We start from the raw sequence: 21,602 nt of genomic DNA on the forward strand, positions 1-21,602 counted from the left end.
ATTTCCTCTAGAGTTCTATTTTTTCTTTCCACAACTCCATTTTGTTGTGGTGTCCTAGGTGCAGAAAAATTATGGGTTATCCCCTTTTTACTACAAAATTCGTCAAATAATTGATTTTCGAATTCGGTACCATGGTCACTTCTAATGGCTATGACTGAAGACTCTCTAGCATTTGTTACTTCCTTATGGAACTTTTTAAACATAGAAAATGCTTGATCCTTATGTGCTAGGAACATGACCCATGTGTACCTGGAGTAATCATCTACTATAACAAGACCATATTTATTTCCACCTAGACTTGTTGTTCTAGTTGGACCAAATAGGTCCATGTGTAATAATTCTAGAGGCCTAGAGGTAGAGACACATTTTATGGATTTAAAAGAGTTCCTAGATTGTTTGCCAAATTGACATGCTTCACATATTTTGTTCTTTTCAAATTTTAATTTTGGCAAACCTATCACGGAGTCTCTTTTAACTAATTTAGTTATTGTGTCCATGCTTGCATGACCTAACTTACGGTGCCATAACCAACTAGCATCATTATCTTTAGTTTCATTTACAACTAGACATTGGTTATGTTTTGCAAGATCTTCTAGGTCTACAACATATACATTTCCACGTCTAATCCCTTTAAAACTAAGCTATTATCATTAGGATTTGTTATAATACATAGTGATGGTTTAAACATAACATCATATCCTTTATCACATAATTGACTGACGCTTAACAAGTTATGCTTAAGACCATCAACATATCTAACATTATCTATAAAAGTAGAAGGGGTGATTTGAACTTTACCAATACCAATGATGTGACCTTGGTTGTTGTCTCCAAACGTCACAGCACCTCCCTTCTTAGCTTCAAGGGTGAAAAATTGGTCTTTATCACCCGTCATGTGCCTTGAGCAGCCACTATCCAAATACCAGCAATTTTTGTTGACCTTGGCTGCAAGACACTCCTACACAAGCAAATCATGTCATCTTAGGTACCCAAGTTTTCTTGGGTCCTTCATGGTTAGTCAAGTTGGTTTCTTTTGGAACCCATACCCTTTTAATTTTTCTTTTAGTTTTACTTTTCCTAAAATTACATACATTTGCTTTATGGCCTACTGTACCACAACAAAAGCAGGTTATTTTCTTAGTTTTTGTTTTCCCAGCTTTAACAAAGAAGTTACTAAGAAGTTTTTGCTTATTCCTTGGTTTATATCCTAAACCGGCTTTATTAAACACTGCACGTTGACTATTTAGTATCATGTTTAATTTTTCAGAACTATAGGTAAATCTTTCAACTAAGGATTTGTATTTGTTAAGTTCTTTAGTTAGTGTTTGATTTTCGGCTTTTAGATCATTAAGTTCTTTAGTAAGATCCTTATCTAAGGTTTGTTTATATTTTTTAAGTTCTGAAAGTTCCTTAGTTAGTTTTTCATTATCTTTCGTTAAGGTGTTAGTCTTCTTAATTAAGAGTTGGTTGCTTGTCTTAAGTTCTAGATTTTCTTTGGTAAGATTATCTTTATCCTTAATTAATGAATCATGCTTATGAATATAAGTTTGGTTAGTTACTTTTAGTTCTCTGTTTTTAACATTTATATCCTTATACTCAATCATTAATTCATTGAACGCATCATAAAGTTCATCAAATGTAAAATCAAAATGCGTATCGGAAGTTACCTCGTTTTCGTTGGCCATGAAGCAGAAATTGGCCTTCTCTTCTTGTTCTTCATCTGATGAGGAGGAGGATGAGTCGGAGTCCGATAGAGTAGTGACAAGTGCCTTTTTCTTCTTGTACTTACTCCCCTTCTTCAGTAAGGGGCACTCCGTTCTTATGTGACCCGGCTTCTTGCACTCGTAACAACCAATCCCCTCATTTTCCCTTTCCTTACCTTTGTCTTTGCGGTAGGAATTTGAGGGGCCTCTCCTTTGATGATAGGACTTCTTGTGGTTGATGAATTTCTTGAACTTGCGCACAAGAAGAGCCTCACCACCATCTTCCTCGTCTTCTTCTTCTTCACTGCTGCTGCTGCAAGACAAGTCCTTGTTAGAAGAAGTAGATTTAAGGGCTATTACCTTTTTCTTATGGGAGGACTCTTCCTCGTTGTGTTGTTTCATGGTGAGCTCGTGCGTCATGAGGGATCCAAGAAGCTCCTCAAGTGGTAGCTTGTTCAAGTCCTTGGCTTCTTGGATTGCTGTCACTTTAGCTTCCCACGACCTTGGTAGACACCGAAGGATTTTCCTGACAAGCTCATTGTTAGTATAGTTCTTGCCAAGGCTTTTTAGACCATTGACAATATCAGTAAACCTAGTGAACATGGATGTGATTGTTTCATTTGAATCCATTTTAAATAGTTCATATTTATGAACCAAGATGTTTATTTTGGATTCCTTGACTTGATTCGTGCCCTCATGGGTCACTTCAAGTCTGTCCCAAATTTCTTTTGCTGAATTACAAGTTGAAATCCTATTGAATTCATTACGGTCTAAGGCACAATAGAAGACATTCATTGCTTTAGAGTTTAATTGTGCCTTCCTCATGTCATGTTCATCCCAGTCCATTTCTAGTTTAGGTACCTTAACACCATCTACGTAAATGGATGGGATGTATGGCCCATTTACTACAATGGACCACATCTCATAGTCTTGGGCTTGGATGAATATTCTCATCCTAGCCTTCCAGTATGAGTAGTCAGATCCATTGAAGAAAGGGGGTCTTTGGGTGGACTGACCCTCAATGTGAGAAGATCCAAATGGGGTTGTCATTTTGATCTTTTAACTCTTGAGTGGAAGAGTTTTTGGCTCTGATACCACTTGTTGCCCAGATAGACAACCCAAGAGGGGGGGTGAATTGGGTTTTTAAAATAATTTGACTAATTAAAACTTTGTGGATGATTAATTAAAAACTATAGCAAGTTATTTAATTAAGGCCTAGTGCTGTGAGTAATGTGCGGGGAAGAAGATGAGAGACAATGCACTACAAACACAAAGTTTTATAGTGGTTCGGAGCTAACCCTTGCTCCTACGTCCACTCTCCAAGTCTCACTTGGGAATTTCACTATAACCCCCTTGGATTACAGCCGGTTGTTTTGCAAGCTCACAACCAAACTTGTTGTTTTACGAGCTCACAACGAACTCGGTCGGTTTTCCCAGGCTCACCGACTAGAACCAACCCCGATTGTTTTCCCGGGCTCACAATCAAACCCTTACACACGTTGGTTTTAACTTGGCTCACCAACCAACCTTAAACCTCTTGATTCAATCCCCCGATTGAATCAAGTAAATACAAGAGATAGAAGAAAACAGAAAATAGCTTCTCAAAAAGCAGATTTAAAATAATATAATCGTAAAGGAGTTAGAAGCCCTCAAACGCTTTTAAGCTGGTGAAGAGGTATGGCTTCTGGAACTCCGGTCTCCTCTTGAAAGAGTGGTCGACTTGAATGCAGGAGGAGGAAGCTTTGATTGTTGGGAAGAAGTTGTTGGAGCAGTAAATGCAGATCTCCCCTTTTTCGTTTAAGAGCACTTGGAGAGCTTGAAAACTTGAATGCTTGGAGTGGAATATCTGTTCTCTGCCTTGCTACAGTCCTCTGTGGCTATTTAAGCCAACCCCCACGGAAACTAGCCGTTACTCTGCTTTTTCTGGCCGTTCTGCACACTCTGCACAGCCTGACAATATGACCGTTGGTGGGTTGGAGTCGACTCGCGCGATCAGGAGTCGACTCGGCTGTAGTAGGAGTCGACTCACGCTTTTCCGGAGTCGACTCGGCAACTGTTCCAAATTTGAATTAAAGTTGCCGTCTTGACTGGGAGTCGACTCGTCTTGACCTGGAGTCAACTCGCCAACTTCTGGAGCTGACCTGGCAATTTTGGAGTCGGCTCATCCACTGAAGTCCGTGGATCCAATTTTGAATTTTGTCCACTCGAGTCGACTCGACTGTCCTAGGAGTCGACTCGAATCTCAGAGCCCGAACTCCCTTTTCTCTGTCTTTTGGCTCATCCAGTCTTGGAGTCGACTCGAACTTCCTTGGAGTCGACTCGGCTCTCAGTTTTCGAAAGTTGGTCTTCTGCCTTTTGACGTGAAGCTTGTCTCGGAGTCGACTCGAGCTGTCTGTGAGTCGACTCGAATCTCAGAGTCCGAAAATCGTTCTCTGACTTTTTCCTTGTGTTCCTCTGAGAGTCGACTCTTACCTTCTTTGGAGTCGACCTGCTAACCATCGGAGTCGACTCGCGTTTCACTGGAGTCGACTCGAATCTCAGACCCGAAAACTGCTCTCTGACTTTTCTTTGTGTTTCTCTTGGAGTCGACTCTTACTACCCTGGAGTCGACTCGTTGAACATTGGAGTCGACTCGCGCACTTCGGGAGTCGACTCGTTGACAGTTTCTGAGTTGAAGCTTTCTGTCCTTCTGTCTGTTCTCAGTCGGAGTCGACTCGTACTGATCTGGAGTCGACTCGAGCTCGTGCCAGTGAACTTGATACACTTGGAGTCGACTCGTGATACTCGGGAGTCGACTCGAGTCTCAGACTTTGGTTCAGCAGACTTCTTACCTTATCCAAAATACTATGAACCAAATCTAGAGACACTTGGACAGGATTTTCACTGAAACACTCAATTGAATTCATTAGTAATCACAAGATATACTCAAATGCTTTGAGCTCATCAAAATCAAATGGGGTTTTAATCAATCACTCCACAATAGTGATTACGGATATCGATCCACAGAGATTGGGGTACAATTATTTTCTTAAAAATAATATTTGAAAAAGAGAATTTGTGAGGACTATTGAACTAAATAATTTAAAAGAAATGCAATTGAAATGATATCAGTTGAGAGAGAACCTAGGGTAAGGAATTCACCACTAACATCGTAACAAGGATTATTTGTATTTTAATTTATTCTTGGATTAACATACAAATTGGTTACAAGCCTAATAAGCATTTAAACAAAGTTTCACAAAAGTAATTCAGGAACATCCATCTTCAGTTGGCATGAAATATCTACCCTAAACTAATATGGCAGGACACTGCATCTTCCCTAAGCATGGATGATCTTTTATTAACTTCGTGGTCATGAAGAACAGTTGTATAAACTTGACATTTAAAATCATAAAAATTAAACGTGAGATAAAAGAAGATATCCATTAAAACAATAAGTTCATACAACCCCAAGAATAGAAATAAAAAAATACAAAACCCTTATCCTTTTGCTAGGGCTGCATCCAGCCCTAGTGCAGAGCTCAGCCCTCCATGTAAAAGTGAATAGTAGTAGCAACGCAGCAGCGGGCTTCCATCTCTTTTTTTCTTCCTCCCGCCTCTGGTTCTCTCCTCCTTCTGTCTCTCGTGGGAATTCCTCTGAAGGATGGATGGGATTAGCCGACTCCCAAGAATACCGTTCTCTGTTCGCGCTTGGCCTTTTATATGCAGCATACCTCCCTCTCTCTCCTCCTATGTGGCTGATCCGAATGGGAGGATAAGCTCGTGGAGGCTTGATCTTCGGATGCATTGGAGGTGCTGGATGGCTGAGAGGTGATCCGGAAGCAGGAGAGATGAAGATGAATCACGGAGAAGGCGCGTGAGCTTGCTGGGAGCTGGAACTTCGTTCGTGGTTGGGATAACGATCCATGAAGCTGGGGAGAAGTGTGGACGGTGGATGGCTCATGCTGAAGAACTGAATCCGTGGATGATGGAGCTTTCAATCGCTGAATGGCAGAATTCTGTTCTGCTGGGATGCAGGGGAAGTGATCCGAAGGGAGGATATGGCTCATGGGATGAAGATGAATCACGAAAAAATTGCTGGGATCAGTTCGGAAGATGGCCGGGACGTGGAGACTGTTGTGAAGATACGATGGAAAGAGGATTACGGACGGAAGGAGAAGCTTGGAATGTGGAAGGCTGAACGAGGAATGACATGCTTGATTTTCGGAGAGGATAAGCTCTGTTCTCAGGGGATCCGGAAGTTAATTTGAGTCCGCGAGGGGGAGCAGCTGGCAGTGGTTGCTGGTTCTCATCCGGAAGGGAATGGACACGCGGAACAGGAAGAGGACGCTGGGAGGATCTCGGAAGCTGGTAGGAGCTGCACTTATCCGTGGGCGATGGAAGGAATCGGCGGACGATGGAGGTTGGCTTGATTCGGCTAGGAGGGGATCGTTGCTCAATCTGATCTTAATGTTGGGGAAGATCTCACGGACGGGGCTAAAATTTGAGTTTATCCGTGGATCATGGGTTTCATTCCGAAACAGGGGAAAAAAGAATGACGTGGAAGGAGCTTTGACATGGGGTGATGTAAATGGGAAGAAGAGATTTTCGGAAGATGATCTTTGGAATCAATCTGGAACGAGAGAAAATCTGGGAGTTCGGAAGAAGTTTGTGAGGATCTCGGTTTGGGATGTACGGGATGCTTGGTTTGAATGTGTGATTTTCTTTGGCTGGGGACATGCCCATTCGAGACTGTTTGGCTGAGAAGAGGCCAACGGTTATAATTGTTTAGGATCCGTGCGACTATAGATGGTATACTTTGAGATATGAGAGATAAATAATTGAAGAGAATTTATTGTTTTTGAGATTAAAATAGGGGAATTGGATCATGTGGAAAAAAAGTTGGAACGAGTGGGAAGAAATTTAGGTGAACTTGTGAAGAGTCAGAAATTAATGGGAAGCACTGGGTTTTGGAGAAGAGTTCTTGGAGTCGACTCCGGAGGATGTGAAATTGTGAAATGATGCAGTGTCAGTTTAGGCTTTACCTAATTGAGCTTGACTCAAACTGCATACATTAAGCTTAATTAATAATCAAAATTGAATTAAAATGCATTGATGAAGGTGAACATATTTTCTCATATTTAAACTTTAATATATATATATAAATACTAATAAGTGCTATGTAAAATATATTTATTTATACATTATTTAGCACTTATCAGCAGTTGCATTCCTCATGGAGGTTCTAGCTACAAGAAGGCTATCATTTACAAAGAATAGGTGCAAGAGCGGTTGAGCATCTGAGGCCGGCACATAAGCCTTGAGCAATCGGTTTGAGCAAGCTACTCGCAAAGCTCAGGAGAGAGCGTCAGCACAAAAAATAAATAGGTAAGGTGAGAGAGGACAACAACCAACTACAGAAAAGAAAAAGATCATAAGGGTGCCATCGATTAATATCGAGAAGGACGGGGCCTGCACGCAGCTCAGCAACCACCGGATCCAAACCTCATGGAAACCAAAATTCTTCGGGGCACTGAGGAAACAATCCCAACTAACCCGATCATAGGTTCTCTCTATATCAAACTTGATAGCCATAAGACTACATTATTGGGGGGGCCTCAACATATCGTGCATGAACTCCTGAGCAAGGAGGACATCGTCGGTGATACTCTAACCCCCCACAAAGGTAACTTGCTCCGGGCTAATGAGTCTGGGAAGAATCGGTTTCATCCTACACACCAAAATCCGCGCCATTGCCTTATACAAAGTAGTACATAGACTGATCGATCTATAGTGACTAGGATCCGAAGCATCCTATCTTTTTGGGATCAATGTGACATAGGTTCTCTTTCAGGCCTCAAGCATCTCAGCAGCACTAAAGAAGTACTTGACTGCAGCCACCACCTCATCTCATATGATAGTTCAATACCTCCTAAAAAATAGAGGGGGAAACCCATCCGACCCTGGTGTTTTGTCCTCCATCATGGATCAAGAAGCTTCCTCAATCTCCTTCATAGACACCTAAGCAATCAAAGCAGCATTCTCTTGATCTCAACTCTATCTGATGGTGGAAAGGAGCAAGGCCCTCCCCTGCCAAGCGTCTTGGTCCACCTCAACTTGAAGAACTCAAAGATAACATGTCTGATCGCCTCACCATCATTGACGATCTGACTCGTATCATCCCTGAGGGTGCAAATCGGGTTCCTCTGTTTTCTGATGATAATTGACTGGTGGAAGAATCTGGTGTTCCTATCCTCCTTCCTATTCGACTGGACTTGTGACTTATGGTACTAGAGAACCTCCTACTTCCGCAACAAGGAATGATGGAGAAATAGCTTGGCTTTTAGAACAGCTAACTCCCCTGTGGAGAGACTACCCCTTTGATCCTCTCTCGCTTGAAGGTCAACATACTAGCCTCCACAAGTTTGAGTTGTCTGAATATGTTGCCCACCACCTCCCGATTCTACCTCTTCAATCTTTGCTCGACAAACTCCAATTTGCAGGTAACACGATGCATGGCATCCCCTCGAACTGGCACACCCCAGGCTTCTTGCATAGTATCCTAAGACTCGAGGTAGTCAGGCCACAAGTTCTCAAACTGAAAGGGGCACAACTGGCAGTAGCAAAAGCCTAATGATTCTCTTCCAGACACTGGCCCAATCAAGTCAGTTATTGCACCAGAATCTAGGTTTGGAGAAAACAGGGTCAATTAAGCCGTTGTTGGATATGAAGTCACAAAACTCCCTGTAATCAATCTTGTCGGAATAAGGCTTACCCCCTTTCTTCTCATGGGGCCCTTCAATATAGTTGAAGTCAACCACAGTCATGGAGGAAATATTTTGTGTGATTAGATTAGAGGCTTCATCCCACAAAATCTGTCATTGTCAGTATTCAATGCTTGCGTACACACCCAACAAAATCTAAGGTTTATTTGATACTAAGATAACCATTACAACTTGTTGGGTGCACTTGTGGAAGACATCCATAGTGGCCACACTAATATTCCACAAAACAATGATGCCCCCTGCAAGACCATGGGACTCAATTGCATAGAAATTCCAAGACATTGGCAGTCGTTGTCTGGCATAGAGGAGACTCCTTCCAGACAATTGCATCTCAAAAAGCAAGAAAATATTTGGACTATGAATTTGCACCAGTCTCCTGAAGGCAAGGAGAAAGGAGGGCTTCCCCACCCTCCTACAGTTCCAAACTAGAATTTTCATGCTGAAGGTTGAGAAGGAGCACAATCGGGATCTGCTAAGCTACAACCCTTAGGTTTTGGTGCTTGGCCAGTACTTTAGGTCCACCCACCTGCTCCATGGCTTGCTCGTTCCCCTCCAATGCCTCCTTGACTCTCCTCACTATCCCTTTGTGCCCCCCAAGGCTGCAACATCCATAGGTGGCGATTGGTCGTACCTAACATTTTAGGCTGCCGATGACCCAACCCATCCCTTCACTACCTTCGACTGACAACCTTCTGCCGGACCACAGGAAGAAGGGTAAGATGAGGCTTCAAATATGCCACCTTCCTCAAGCCTAGCATCCAATGGTGCCATTGGCAAAGTCCCCTGAGCCAGCACGACATCTCCACTCTTGTCAAAGTCCTTCATTGGGTGCTCGATCAACTGAGATAGTGCTAGAAAAGAAGGTCTCCCAACAGAACCCTTCGAAGTGTCCACCAAAACTAGCCTAGATGATGCATCTGGCCCACAATACCCGCCCACCTCCAAACTGGGCTTCAAGGTCATGCTCCTAGGTCGCTTTAGGTTGGGCTGCCCAGATCCTACACCCACCATACTAACCTTCGAGCCACCCATTTGGTCAACCGGGGCATCTCCCCTCCATTTCGTGTGGCTGCCCAACTTCCGTAGTAGCTCGAACTCGGACCCCAACCTAGGCTCTCCTACCGTGGACCCGACATCCTGCTGCCAGGTGTCATTAATAGTGTAGCCTTTCGGGGGAGATCGACAGCGCCCGACCTTAGTAGGCTTCTGCCACCCATTTGAGTTAGGTGGCAAGCCGAGCAAAGTTGGCCGAGTCTGGGATGAACTCAGCTGCGAGGAAGACGAGCCCGGTCCAGAGGACTCCAGAGTCGACTCAGTAGTCTTCCTCACTCGCTGCGGCCCTTTCTCCACCCCAGGCTACTGAATTCTTGCCATAGTGAGCCACGAACTGAAGATCAATTGCCGCTCAACCTCCTTCCACTTGATCTCCGCCTTAGCGTCGTCCTCGAGAATCTTATCATCCTCTATCATCATCAATGCCGTCTCTTCCATTTCTGGTTGCATCATTGTCTCCACCCCCATCTCCAACAGTGGATATTTGCAATCCTTTTCAGAATACCCAATTCTCCTGCATTGGTAGCAAAAAGACGAGAAATTCTGACACACGAAGGCATGCCAGAAGACCTTGTGCTGACCCCTAATCAGAGTTTCGGGCTTCAACGGCTCTAAAACATTGACTTCAACTTTAACCTTGCATACCCTAATTTTTTCAACTGATAAGTGAAGCCGTCCACCACCAAAGGCCTTCCGGCCGGTGCCGCTATATCTAGGATAGTGGTGTTGTCCCATTACTCAAGTGGAAGATGCACGAGTTGCATCGAGACCATTGTTCCTGGAACAAAATCAGGGGTCCATAGCTCCATTGCTAGCAATTGGTCGGCGATCAGCCAGGGGTCGCCCTCCAGAGCTCCATTGCGGTCCACCTTCGAGTTGAATCGAAAGGTTAGATGGTCTTCGGCCAAATAAAATGCTTCCACCTTACAGGGAAGCTTCCCCCTCGCCTTCGAATCCTTAGCAACCCACTTAGCCGGGACCCTTCGCCCTATACTCCGCGTGATGACTGCTTGGTTCTCCTAGCCTTGCTTGGACGCTTCCACCCGCTTCTCCAACGGCTCCAAAACAACCAAGAAGTGCCTTCACAGATTCTCCAACTCCTCCTTAGTGATCTTATGATCGGCCCACCCTGCCTGCCTCGGTCGTCCCTACACCCCTTTGACATTAGGGATCTCTTTCCTGGTTGCCGACGCTCCTCGTCCCCCATTGTCGGACGAGCCGCCTGTCGCATCGCCACCTTGATCCCCCATTGTCAATCCGCTTCGAAGTTGTTCGATGAATTGTCCGAAAGAGTTCACGAAAATTGATGCAGTCGCTCACTCAATGGGATGCTCCGAAACCTTCTCCACTTTCATTCCTACCCTTCACTTTCATTCCTACCCTTCCGTTTTGGTTGGGTCCTTGATAGTTCAAACTATGGCACTTAAATATGTAAAAGCTTAGATCTAATCAAAATTGCCTAGACTCAAAACTGGGTTTGTATCCATCCATGCCCTTTATAATGTTGCATGCTACCATGTGCATAGCAGCGTGCTAGACTTTAAAGTCATTCATCTCTCTGGACTGATGCTCTATGTCTTTTAGGTATATAAATATATGGGTGATTTGCATTTTATCTCTATTCTACGGCCATCTTATTTTACCCCATCTACTGAATCATAATAATCTTTCATTTTCATTTTGAGGGGTGGATTTTTTTACTAATGATTAATAAAATAAATAATTGTCATGATATTTTGGCAATAAGAGAAAGAGATAAAAATTATTCAGAGGGTCAAACTTGGGAGGAAGATTGGAGTTAATGCCATAAATAATATTTTAAATAGTAAATTCTAAAAATATTAAAAGAATAAAAAATTAATTTCTTATGTCCCATCAAAGGGAAAAAAATTGATATTGAAATACCAGAACTCATTGTAGACAAGTTTATTTAATAACATGGAGTTCCTTTCTCTTTTAATATCCCATTCTAGAGGTTTTTTTAGGGTTTTAAAACTGATTTGGGATGTGGGATGCTGGTTGGTGGGGCTAGTAGGTTCTAGAAGGGTAGGGGTATAATTCTAGTACGAAATGAGAATTAGGTATAATTTAAGCAGGTATAAATTTTGTTAATATATTCTACAACGAAACACATCCTTAAATGAGAATTAGGATTTATAAATAATTTTCGTATGGCATTTTATAAAACGAGACTCTATAAGTAATTAATATCAACACATGGACTTTTTATGATATTTTTGTTATATAGATAGACTATATAAGCTTTGAGTGTCCCTCGAATCCCCAAGCCCTCTACCCCCGATGTTTTCTTTCCTGGCGCTCCGACCTCACTCTCCCTTCCCCCTTTCCTTTCCCTCCCCCCACCGCCTCCTCCCCAAACCCTCCCTCTTCTCCGCCCTCTCCGCATCCCTAACCCTAACCCTAGATCCCGACGACCGGCCACTGCACTACGGCCCCTCCCTCCGCCGCGGCCGGAGGCCCTCCCCGGCGTCGCCCCCCTCCCGGGGCTCCGGGGACGGACCGTTGATCGACAGGGCGAGCTTCGCTCGCGTCTTCGATGTGCCCGCCCTCCGGGTGCCGGTGGAGGAGTGTGCCGCCCTTGAGAGCCGCCTCCGCGGCCACCTCCTCAACTGGCCCCGCGTCCGGAACGTCGCGCGGGTCCCCGGCGACGATATGGAGCCGGAGTTCAAGAGGATTATGAGGGACTCCGAGGGGGACGGTGGAGATCGGCTCCGTTCCCTGGCACGGCGGGTGGATGGGGGATCCGACGGCGAGGAGGTGGTTGCCCTGAGCCCGGTGATGTACAGGGACAAGCTCGCCAAAGATTTCAACTGGCGCGGTTTTGTTAGGTTTAGGAATTTGGCGAAGATCTCGCGGCCGAAGAAGAAGAAGAAGAAGAAGAAGCGGGACGGGGAGGGGGAGGGGATTGAAGCGAAGAAGAGGATGGAAAAGAGTGAGTCTTCTTTCTTGGAGTTGGTCGAAGAAGGTGGAGGAGATGGAGAAGAGGAGGATGATATGAGGGGTTTGCTAGGAGCAGACTTCCATGCTGGGAGATGGAGAGGTCCAACTCGGTTGCTGCTGTTAGATGAGCGGTATGCAAACAAGGGCATCGATGAGCTCCCAGAGGCCGTCAAGGTGGCTTTGATGCTTTTGTGAGTTACTTTATTTGATTCTAAATAAGAATAGAGCATGATTTCTTATATCTTGAGAAAACCCAGTGGTAGAGAGTAGATGCATAAACTACTTTAGTTGGACCGTGTACTATGCTTTGTAAAGTCTGCAAGTATATGCATAAGCTGGAGCTAGGATACTCAATCTTCATCAGTAAAGTGAGTGTCTCAGTTAATAAACTCAAGTAAACAACTTTTTTGTTGACCCTTTATATCTACAGTTTTATTTTCTTAAATTACAATGGTAGACACTTCAAGAGGACAAGTTTACCTCCAGATGGGTTTTCTAATGTGCTTTTACCTGACTGGAGGTTGTTTTCCAGAAATTTCACCTGTAGCTGTTTGAGAAAGATGCCTTGATGTATTACTGTAACAAAGTGAGAGATGCTTTATCCTACATTGAAGGATGCAAAAAGTTCTGGAGGTTGATGTGCTTGTAGGCCTAGATGTTCTCTTGGTATGTTGTTTGAGAAAAGATCTTGAGTGGTGAGATAATAAGAAAAGAGAGAAGGGGCTAAACGCTATTTACTGAGTTTGGCTCACATGTGTACTTCTAAAATATACTAAATGTTGTTTTGCTTTATACTTTATTTTGGTGGATTTAGAGTCAACATGAAATATCAGAGGTCCACATTTGTGGAAAGACTGATGCATGTTTTGCTTGTGGCCTTGCATATTTGTTTTTCTTTGTATACTGAATATCTTGTTAGAAGGGTAAAGGGGCATCTTATTTTTCACTTCCGAATGTTTTCAAAACTAATGTGTAGAGATTTTATTTTTCCCTTTCAGGTTGTGTTACTAGATGATAGTCAGGAATGCATGGCTTCAATATATGAGCTTGTGCAATGCCGTTTGACATTATTTTATAACTATTGGCAGATGAACGAGGTATGTGGCATCTTCGTTTACTCTCCAAATTCCCATAATTTCTTGTAAATCCCTTTTCCTTTTTGCAGTTTGTAAGATTCATTTTTATGTAGTTCTTTTTTTCTCATGAACTGTTTACACTAACTATTTTCTTGCAGCTTTTGGAGGTCTTGCTTCCTGAGAATATGGTTGTTCCAACAGGTTTTGAAACAGTTGGGCATATTGCACACTTGAATTTGCTAGAAGAGCACTTGCCCTACAAGAAACTTATTGCTCAGGTTGTGTTTCAACAATGTACATATACCTATCTAAAGTTTATATTCCTAGCACACTCCTTGTCTCACAATCATTTCTCTAAATAGATAAGGTTCTTTAACTCTTTCAGGTAGTCTTGGATAAGAACAAGCCAAAGATACAAACAGTTGTTAACAAGATTGATGCTATTCAAAATGAATACAGAACGATGCAACTTGAAGTATTGGCTGGCAACCATTCTCTTGTTACTACAATTGTTGAGAATGGCATACGTTTTCAAGTTGATTTAGCAACAGTGTATGTTCTCTTTTCCTTGTACAGATACTAAAATAGATCACTTATTTCTCATAATATAAAAATGGGGCTGATTACCTGATACCTCACCAAGAGCTGACTGGTTGAACATGATCTAGGGCTTAACATTCCAGTTTTCGACACATGAAGAGACTTTTTTATTCTCACAATACAGAGTAAGGGGTTCATTCATGCCACTTACTTCCATTTTTCCTTACTTTTAATGAAGAAGAGGCTCTTGAGAAGTGTCTAAGCTGTTGAGGGCTGTGTATACCAATGTGGGATATTGAAGCGACAACTTAGAAACAAATGCAGAGATCAGTGAGTCTTTAAATAGGATATGCTGATGATAATTGGTTGTTAGGTATGTTAGAAGGCACTCTGGACCTTTCTTTCTGAGATGCTTAGATCAGATAATGTGCAAAAACGTGTGTGTATCTCCAGTTTTTGGCTCAGTGCCTGGTTTTTATGAGAACCTTCCTCACTCCCAGCAACTTTTGTTTGTGGATCTGCCATTCCTATTTTGTTTGCCAAGCCTCCTCTTCGTGCATTCTTAGCTTATTGTTTTTATTTTGGAAGGGTTGATGAAGATCGTTCTCTAGATGGTCTAGGTTTTCTTTTTGGCTATTTTTTTCCATCTTTGAGGGGTCATTCCTTCTTAAAATTGTGAGTGAAAGTCTTTATCCTCCTTTTGGGTGTTCGTTGGGTCTCTATCCTACTTTCCTAGTGAAATTTTGTGATACAGACCACCTTATTCTTTCCGTGAAAAGAAAATTAACAGAAAAGGAGAAAAATTGGTCATAGATGAGAGGGAGCACCTAAGCTCTGAGTAGGTCCTGGTACTGGCTGTGGTTGGGCCCATGAGATGGTCTCTCGGCAACGGTGTTTTTTGTTTCTTTCTTTTTCTTTTTGTTTGTTTTTTGATTTTTTTGGGTGAATGCTGGAACAGCTCAAAGTTAATATTTGTTGGTCATCCAAATTTAAGCAGCCGCACTGGTTGTTTGGTATGCCTTCATAATGTGTGAAGAACATGACTATGTATTTCATGGGACTTTGTAATAACACCAACCTTTTTGACTTAATGCTCTCCTTGATGTTCCTTTTACGATCAAGCTGTTAGTTTGTTAGGTCTTTGGCTGATGGGGGAGCAAGGTGGGTTTGACTAAATATAATAGAGTTTAGAGGATGCTTCTTTCTTAAGTGATTGAGCTTTCTCAATCTTTTCTGTATTGGGTCATTCCCATGTAGGCGCCTAAATCTTCTCTACTCCATTTATGTTTAGAATTTTTATTTTATTTTTAGGGAAATGTGCTTTTTTTCATGTTGATTTGAAACAAATTTTTCAAAATTTTTGGACTACCTATCCGATGGTGTTTTTCATTTCTGTGTAGTTACTGGAATTCCAGATTGGCAACTGAAAGACAAAGGCTTGTTAGTGGCTTTACAAGCTCTGATGTGGTTTGTAAGTTTCCTTTATTTCTTATTTAAATTACTGAATTAGTTTGTTGCTTCAACTACCTGCTGTTTGTTCTACCTATTTTTAGATAAACATTGTATAGCATGATAGGCATATATCAAGTTACATGTAGTTTATTAAATGTTTGCATGGTTTAAGCAAAAACAGTGACATTGTTTAGTCAGAAAAAGTGTGGCTTGGAAACAGTTGATCCATATAACTATTATCTAATATAAATTCTAGGTTTAGGACAAGGATTAAAATGCTGAGTGTGCTGGTTAGCATTGACATGGCATGGCTGCATGGCAATGCGTGTGTGCCTATGCATGCCTGCTGTGCCATGCACTGGTATGGCCCTACCACTGGCAGTTAATCTAGGTAAACTTATTTCATTTCTATATGTGTAATGTTTCTTTAGAACATTATATGTTTTTTATGTATGTTGGAATTATCTTTTGGTTTACTGTTTGTGAATGATATGATCATAAGATGATGGCAGATGATATTTGTTTCATGGATCTCTGACCTTTTTTTTTGGCATCGTTAGTATGATAAAAGAATCACTGACATATGTATATTGGTATATTTGTCAATATTTTCACAAAATTCTGCGGTCATATTCGATCTCATTGGAATAATAGAATAATCGCTCACATCTGAATATTCGTATATGTGTCATTATGTTTTCTACACTGACACCTTATTCTTGTTGAAGAATTCACACAAGGCAAGATATCATACTGCAGAAATGGATTGACATTATTATCCAGAGAACGAATAAGTATTATAAGTGTCACTTAACTGGATCCTTCTTGAATAATTTTAACAAAAGATTGTGAGTATTTTTGCAAGTTACATATCCATGAATTGAATTTGGTGATTGTGCATAAAATGGGTCTAAACATTAAAAAGAAAAAAATATCATAAAAGAAAAGGACACTTCTTTTCTTTCTTCTTTTCCTTGACTTCTGATGTAGCACAGTAAGGGATTAAAATAGTTTAGAGCTAATTCCAACACAGAACTGATTTAATATATTGCAGAAAATCAATCTGCAGTGTTAACAATCTAGTGAAGAAGAATAGTAGCAGAAATAAAAGAAAGCAGTTGAAAGCATGGACTAAATAAAGTGAGGTAACAAGAGAAGAAGAAGAAGAAAGAAATAGGGATAGAAAGAAAGATAAGAAAGGCCCAAGCAAGGTCTGCCGTACCCGTAGGCGTACCTGTTGCCTACCGGGCCGGTACGGTTCGGTTTGTACCGGAACCGGTCCGGTACAAACCGATAGGTGTTTTTTTTTGTTCTGGTTTTCACGTCCGCGCGTGGGTTAAATGCTACCCTGTGGCATTAATGAGCCCGCATGGGTGCGCGGGCGCGCTGCCCTGCACGGGTTGGGGAACTGCGTCGGCGGGAGAATCGCCCGCGCGGTGGTTCACAGTGCGGGGAAACGCGCGCGGGCGCGGTTGCCTAGTGCGCGGAATCGCGCAAGGTGGGGAATCATGCGCGGGCGCATGGGGTAAATGCCACAGAGTGGCATTAATGAGACCATGCGCCCGTGCGGACATGCTGTCCTGCGAGGCGGTTCACAGCGCAGGGATCGATTCCCCAATGCGCGGAACCGTGCAGGGTGCTCTGCTCAAGGAGCGCGTGGCCCTGTGCGCGGAACCGCGCAGGGTGCTCTGCTCGAGGAGCGCGTGGCCGACAGGGCCACGCGCTTTCCCACCAGAAAAAAAGAACGTACCGGTGCAAATTGGCCGGCTTGCATCGGTACCAGCCGCTACACGATCGGTACGCATGCGTACTGGTCAGGATCGGTCCAAAAACAACTGGAACCGGTTTCCACGCTGTCCGGATACCGGTTTCAGGCCGGACCAGTCCGTATCGGGCCGAACCGGCCGGTCCGGTCCGGTTCGGCAGACCATGGGCCCAAGCATGACCTGAAGAAATCATTTCATTCATTCAAAACAAATCACTTACAATGCTTGTTTATTCAGCCATAGATTTTATGTGACTTGCTTTCCAAGCAAACTAGGACTTTGTAAGTAATCTCCAAAATATTTTCTAAAAAAGTCAAAATAGCATATAATCCTATATGGAAAGACGCCTGAAATAACCAAAAATCAAATCGTAATAATTTCATGACTTGTCCAACCCAACTTATACCTAATATAAGATTCTCTTACACCAATTTCACTTAAAGTAGGACTATAAAACTAATTCTAGAAATTATCTAAACAATTTTTTTTGAAAAATATAGAAAATTGAACTACACATTTTTTATTTGCCATCATAGATATAACTTGGATTTCTACCCAGAAAAAAAGCTTTATTTTTTCTTCTTAAAGTTCCAAGAGTATCGATGGCCAAAGGGCAGGCTCTGGGGTCTTCTATTTAGACCTCATATCTACTAAAAAGTTAAACTTCATGGGGCCATTCATAACTTGACTCTATCTAATCAAGGATAGTCTCTCATGGATTATTCATCATCATGCTCTAAAATCTGCAATGCAGAAAGCATGATATCTATGAAGTCTCGTCAGGTGATTATAACTGCCTCAATTTTCAATACTTATCTAGAACTTCATTGTGCATGTGTATGCTTAGCTCTGTGCTTCAGTTGTCTGATAAGGCCATAAGATTTCAATCTCTGATGAAGCTTGTTTTAGTTGGTGTCTGGTTTCATGTCATTGGAGAATAAGAAGCCTTGCCATACTGCTGGTATAAGATCGTGTTTTAGATGTGTAAGCTGTAATTTTTAACTTTTTCATGAGTTTCCAAGTAAGGTTGTCAAGTAGTTGAACAATATTTATCAGATTAATCAAAATCTTCTCATGTTTGTCTTTCTCTTTCTTTCCATAAACATTTGACATGCCATGCCATAACATTAATTACTTTAGTCAATCATACCTGCATCTTGGGTTGCAGCTGTTTGATGAAGCTCATGTTGACTTCATGTTTCCTTTGAAGTGCATTGCAATAAATGGATGATCCTGGTCTGATATCAATGAACAGGTGACGTCTTCTCTGGTGTTGGTCCAATAGCTATTTTTGCGGCAAAGAAAGTGAAGCATGTATATGCTAATGATTTAAACCCCATTGCTGTAGAATATCTTGAAAGAAACATTGTCCTTAACAAGCTTGAGAGAAAAATTGAGGTATGGAGATTCTACCAAATAGCCTCTATGGATCATGATTATTGACTGTCAAGATGAAGTTGTATTGTGAATTATGACTTGTTTACACATTCAACATTGAGATGTGGCACAACTTGATGAATTTTCTAGCTTCTTTGTTTCATTAACTCTGTTTTAGTCATGACATGCTTATGCATTCTATGATAATTTTTGTTTTTCACATTCTAACATATTTGGTGTCTCCAGTGTCCTAGGACCAAATGAAAAGTAACTGCATGAAATCATAATTTATAGCCTGTTTTTTATAGCATGATTATGGTACCTATCAGTTTTATGATATTCCTATTATTTCTGCCATTACTGGCTAGTACTTTTCTCACAATTTATCAGCTATTTTGTATTTTAGAATTCAACTGTGTGATGAATACGGGGCATATGGTAGCCTGTAATGTTTTAATCACTCCAGATTTGAAATGCCATGGAATTGAACAAAGAAAGTCGAGGTTCAACATTTTAATCTTTAAGTTTTTCTAGTGACAGTGTATTAAATAATTGATCCATGTGCATATGCAGATCCATGTGTAGCACTTCTTATTGTTTCTTTTTCCTATCTTGATTTGTTTTGCTTCTACTTGAGAGTATAATTCAGTTGTGACTTTTCATTCTCCTGATGCCGCAAAGTAGCACTGCCTACAAGTATAAATTCTTTTGGTTATTCTTTTGCTCATAAGTCTATTTCCGCTCTTGTCAGGTTTTTAACATGGAGGGCAGGAGGTTCATTGGTTCTATATTTGCTAACCAACGGCCTTATTCTATTACACAAGTGGTTATGAATTTGCCTAATGATGCTGCTGAGTTCCTTGGTTTGTTCAATATGAATTTATAATATTCAATTTCGATTAGCTTTTGCTTCAATTTCTCTTAGTATTTGTTGACTAAATGAGGTTCCAAGGTTTCCTTTTCAATTTCTCTCATTTAATTAGATTGACGGGCTAAGTTTTCAATAACACCTTTATTGCCTTGTATCATCTCCTGGTGAAGTCATTATTTACTGTTATAGCAGAAATGATGGCTATTGATTGACAAGACCAGTTGTTTGACCCCCTTCTTCCTTTCTTGTTTTGCCAGGCTGGGTGGCTGAGTGGGAATAGGGGTAAAATATCAGTTTTGTAGGTTGTTATTATTCGTTAAAATGGGCAATAACAGGCGGCAACAGTAAAAAAAAAACAGCATAATTTGATTGTCATTGTTCATGGAATAAACTCTATCATTGTTCTCTTCCTGTTACGAATTCACCTAAATATACAGAGAACTTGTTAAATATCGGCTGAAGTTTTAATGTGGATTTGAGAACTTCGTCTGCTATTAACTTGCTTTTTCACCAATCTTGAACATCTCATTGGAAGATATAAAAAACTGTTGGGGGATTTTGGTTTTCTGTATGCCATGAATTTATCACTAAGGTCCTGTTTGGTATTGCTCCTGATTTCTGTTTTGTTTTCAAAACATAGAAGAAAAAGGAACTAGTCAGAATAACATATATGATGAAATCTTTGTGTTTCTTCAAATCACTAGCAAAATCTTTATAGTTCTCGGAAGCAAATATTTTATCCTTTCAGAAAAGAATGAAAATAAAGGAAATGGATGGCAGAAGCTTTGTGCAAATGCTATCTTGAATGTCAATCTCCAGATGATATTTCATTAATTTGTAGAAAAACAAAAACACAAAAACAACAACGGTTCTAAACAGGCCCTGAATTAATGGACAAGCTAATCTCGAGCCAAAATGAATTCTGGATGGCTTCATTACTTATAGCTTGTAATTTGTGGATTGTTGTTGAAGTGTCATGTTTTGTTCGTGGAATGTACATAGCACCATGCTCGAGTCTAAAAGAATATGATATGGTTGCAGATGCATTCAGAGGCATCTTCGGGAAGAGACGAGGGGAGAATGGTGACGCATTGCCTAAGATTCATCTCTATGGATTCTCCAAGGCCCAAAATCCAGAGTATGACTTTCATGAGGTTAGGCTCTGTTGCTTGGCAAACAAGAAGTGTCATTTTGATAAGATAATTACATTGAGGAAACTGTGTCCTAATATGTACAAAATGGTTTTCTATTTGCAGCGGATAAACATGGCACTTTGCGAGACGGTAGCCAATGTAGAAATGCATAGAGTCCGGCTTGTTGCACCTGGGAAATGGATGCTCTGTGCATCATTTACTTTACCACAAACTGTTGCATTTTGCAAAGCAAACTGGTCATTAGAGTAGATTGTTGTACATTGGTGCCCTTCTATAATGATATATCCTTGTTTTCACAAGAAAGGTGCAGATAAGTTGCATGCAGACTTTTCTCCTGCGGAGTTGCATGTCTGAAATAATCACGGTACAATTCCTGGAATTCCTATACATTGCTTGAATAATTAGACCCAGAACCAACCTCCTGAAGGCTCACCAACTTGTAAAAAGGCAAGGAGATGACGATGGAAGACGGGAAATGGCAGAGGGTTTTTTTCCCCTCCAGCTAACAAGAAAATTATGCAGGGTTCTTTTTTATAGATGTGAAGAGCACAGCTTCGTACTCGCTTGTAAGAAGAGGCTTTGAGCTGAGTGTAAAATAATATTTGGCATCAATGACTTGAATTTATGACAGTTACTAATATGATATTAATTGGTCACATTGGAGATCAACAAGTCAAAGTATTTTAGCAAGTCAAATCGAGGTGGTGAAATTAATACGTGTTAGTGTCTTGGTGTCTTGATTTCTAGCTTTCGATCTGAAGCATATTTTCGCAATCTTGCACTTTGGGTTGATGGCGGTAATAGGATGATGTTATCAGGTCCCTTTTTTTTTGTTTTGTTGTTCCTTCATAACGAGGAAATGAGGGTTGTGTGCGTGCTTTGGTT

General features: G+C 41.4%; 1 protein-coding gene across 2 annotated transcripts; it reads left to right on the forward strand.

The window, feature by feature from the left end:
• Window positions 1-11,800: 11,800 nt before the first annotated feature.
• LOC103696047 (tRNA (guanine(37)-N1)-methyltransferase 1) lies at window positions 11,801-21,373 on the forward strand. Of its 2 annotated transcripts, XM_008777551.3 has the most exons (9): window positions 11,801-12,655; window positions 13,480-13,578; window positions 13,716-13,835; window positions 13,943-14,109; window positions 15,498-15,568; window positions 18,571-18,713; window positions 19,444-19,555; window positions 20,605-20,717; window positions 20,820-21,373. In XM_008777551.3, exons 1-9 carry the CDS (start codon window positions 11,822-11,824, stop codon window positions 20,964-20,966), a joined length of 1,806 nt encoding a protein of 601 aa, XP_008775773.2. In that variant the 5' UTR covers window positions 11,801-11,821; the 3' UTR covers window positions 20,967-21,373. The 2 variants fall into 2 exon arrangements, with proteins under 2 accessions (XP_008775773.2, XP_038973917.1); XM_039117989.1 differs by lacking the exon at window positions 19,444-19,555 and having other exon boundaries at window positions 20,820-21,096.
• The last annotated feature ends 229 nt before the right edge of the window (window positions 21,374-21,602 follow it).

The sequence above is a fragment of the Phoenix dactylifera genome, unplaced genomic scaffold, assembly GCF_009389715.1.
Source record: "Phoenix dactylifera cultivar Barhee BC4 unplaced genomic scaffold, palm_55x_up_171113_PBpolish2nd_filt_p 000294F, whole genome shotgun sequence".
In the NCBI taxonomy this organism is placed as follows: domain Eukaryota; kingdom Viridiplantae; phylum Streptophyta; class Magnoliopsida; order Arecales; family Arecaceae; genus Phoenix; species Phoenix dactylifera.

What these genes read in the sequence shown, in the direction of transcription:
- LOC103696047 (XM_008777551.3), top strand. Translation starts at nt 11,822, where the DNA reads ATGTTTTCTTTCCTGGCGCTCCGACCTCACTCTCCCTTCCCCCTTTCC. An exon ending in ACAAGAAACTTATTGCTCAG is followed by an intron (nt 13,836 to 13,942) that starts GTTGTGTTTCAA and finishes TAACTCTTTCAG; the next exon opens with GTAGTCTTGGATAAGAACAA. An exon ending in CAAGTTGATTTAGCAACAGT is followed by an intron (nt 14,110 to 15,497) that starts GTATGTTCTCTT and finishes ATTTCTGTGTAG; the next exon opens with TTACTGGAATTCCAGATTGG.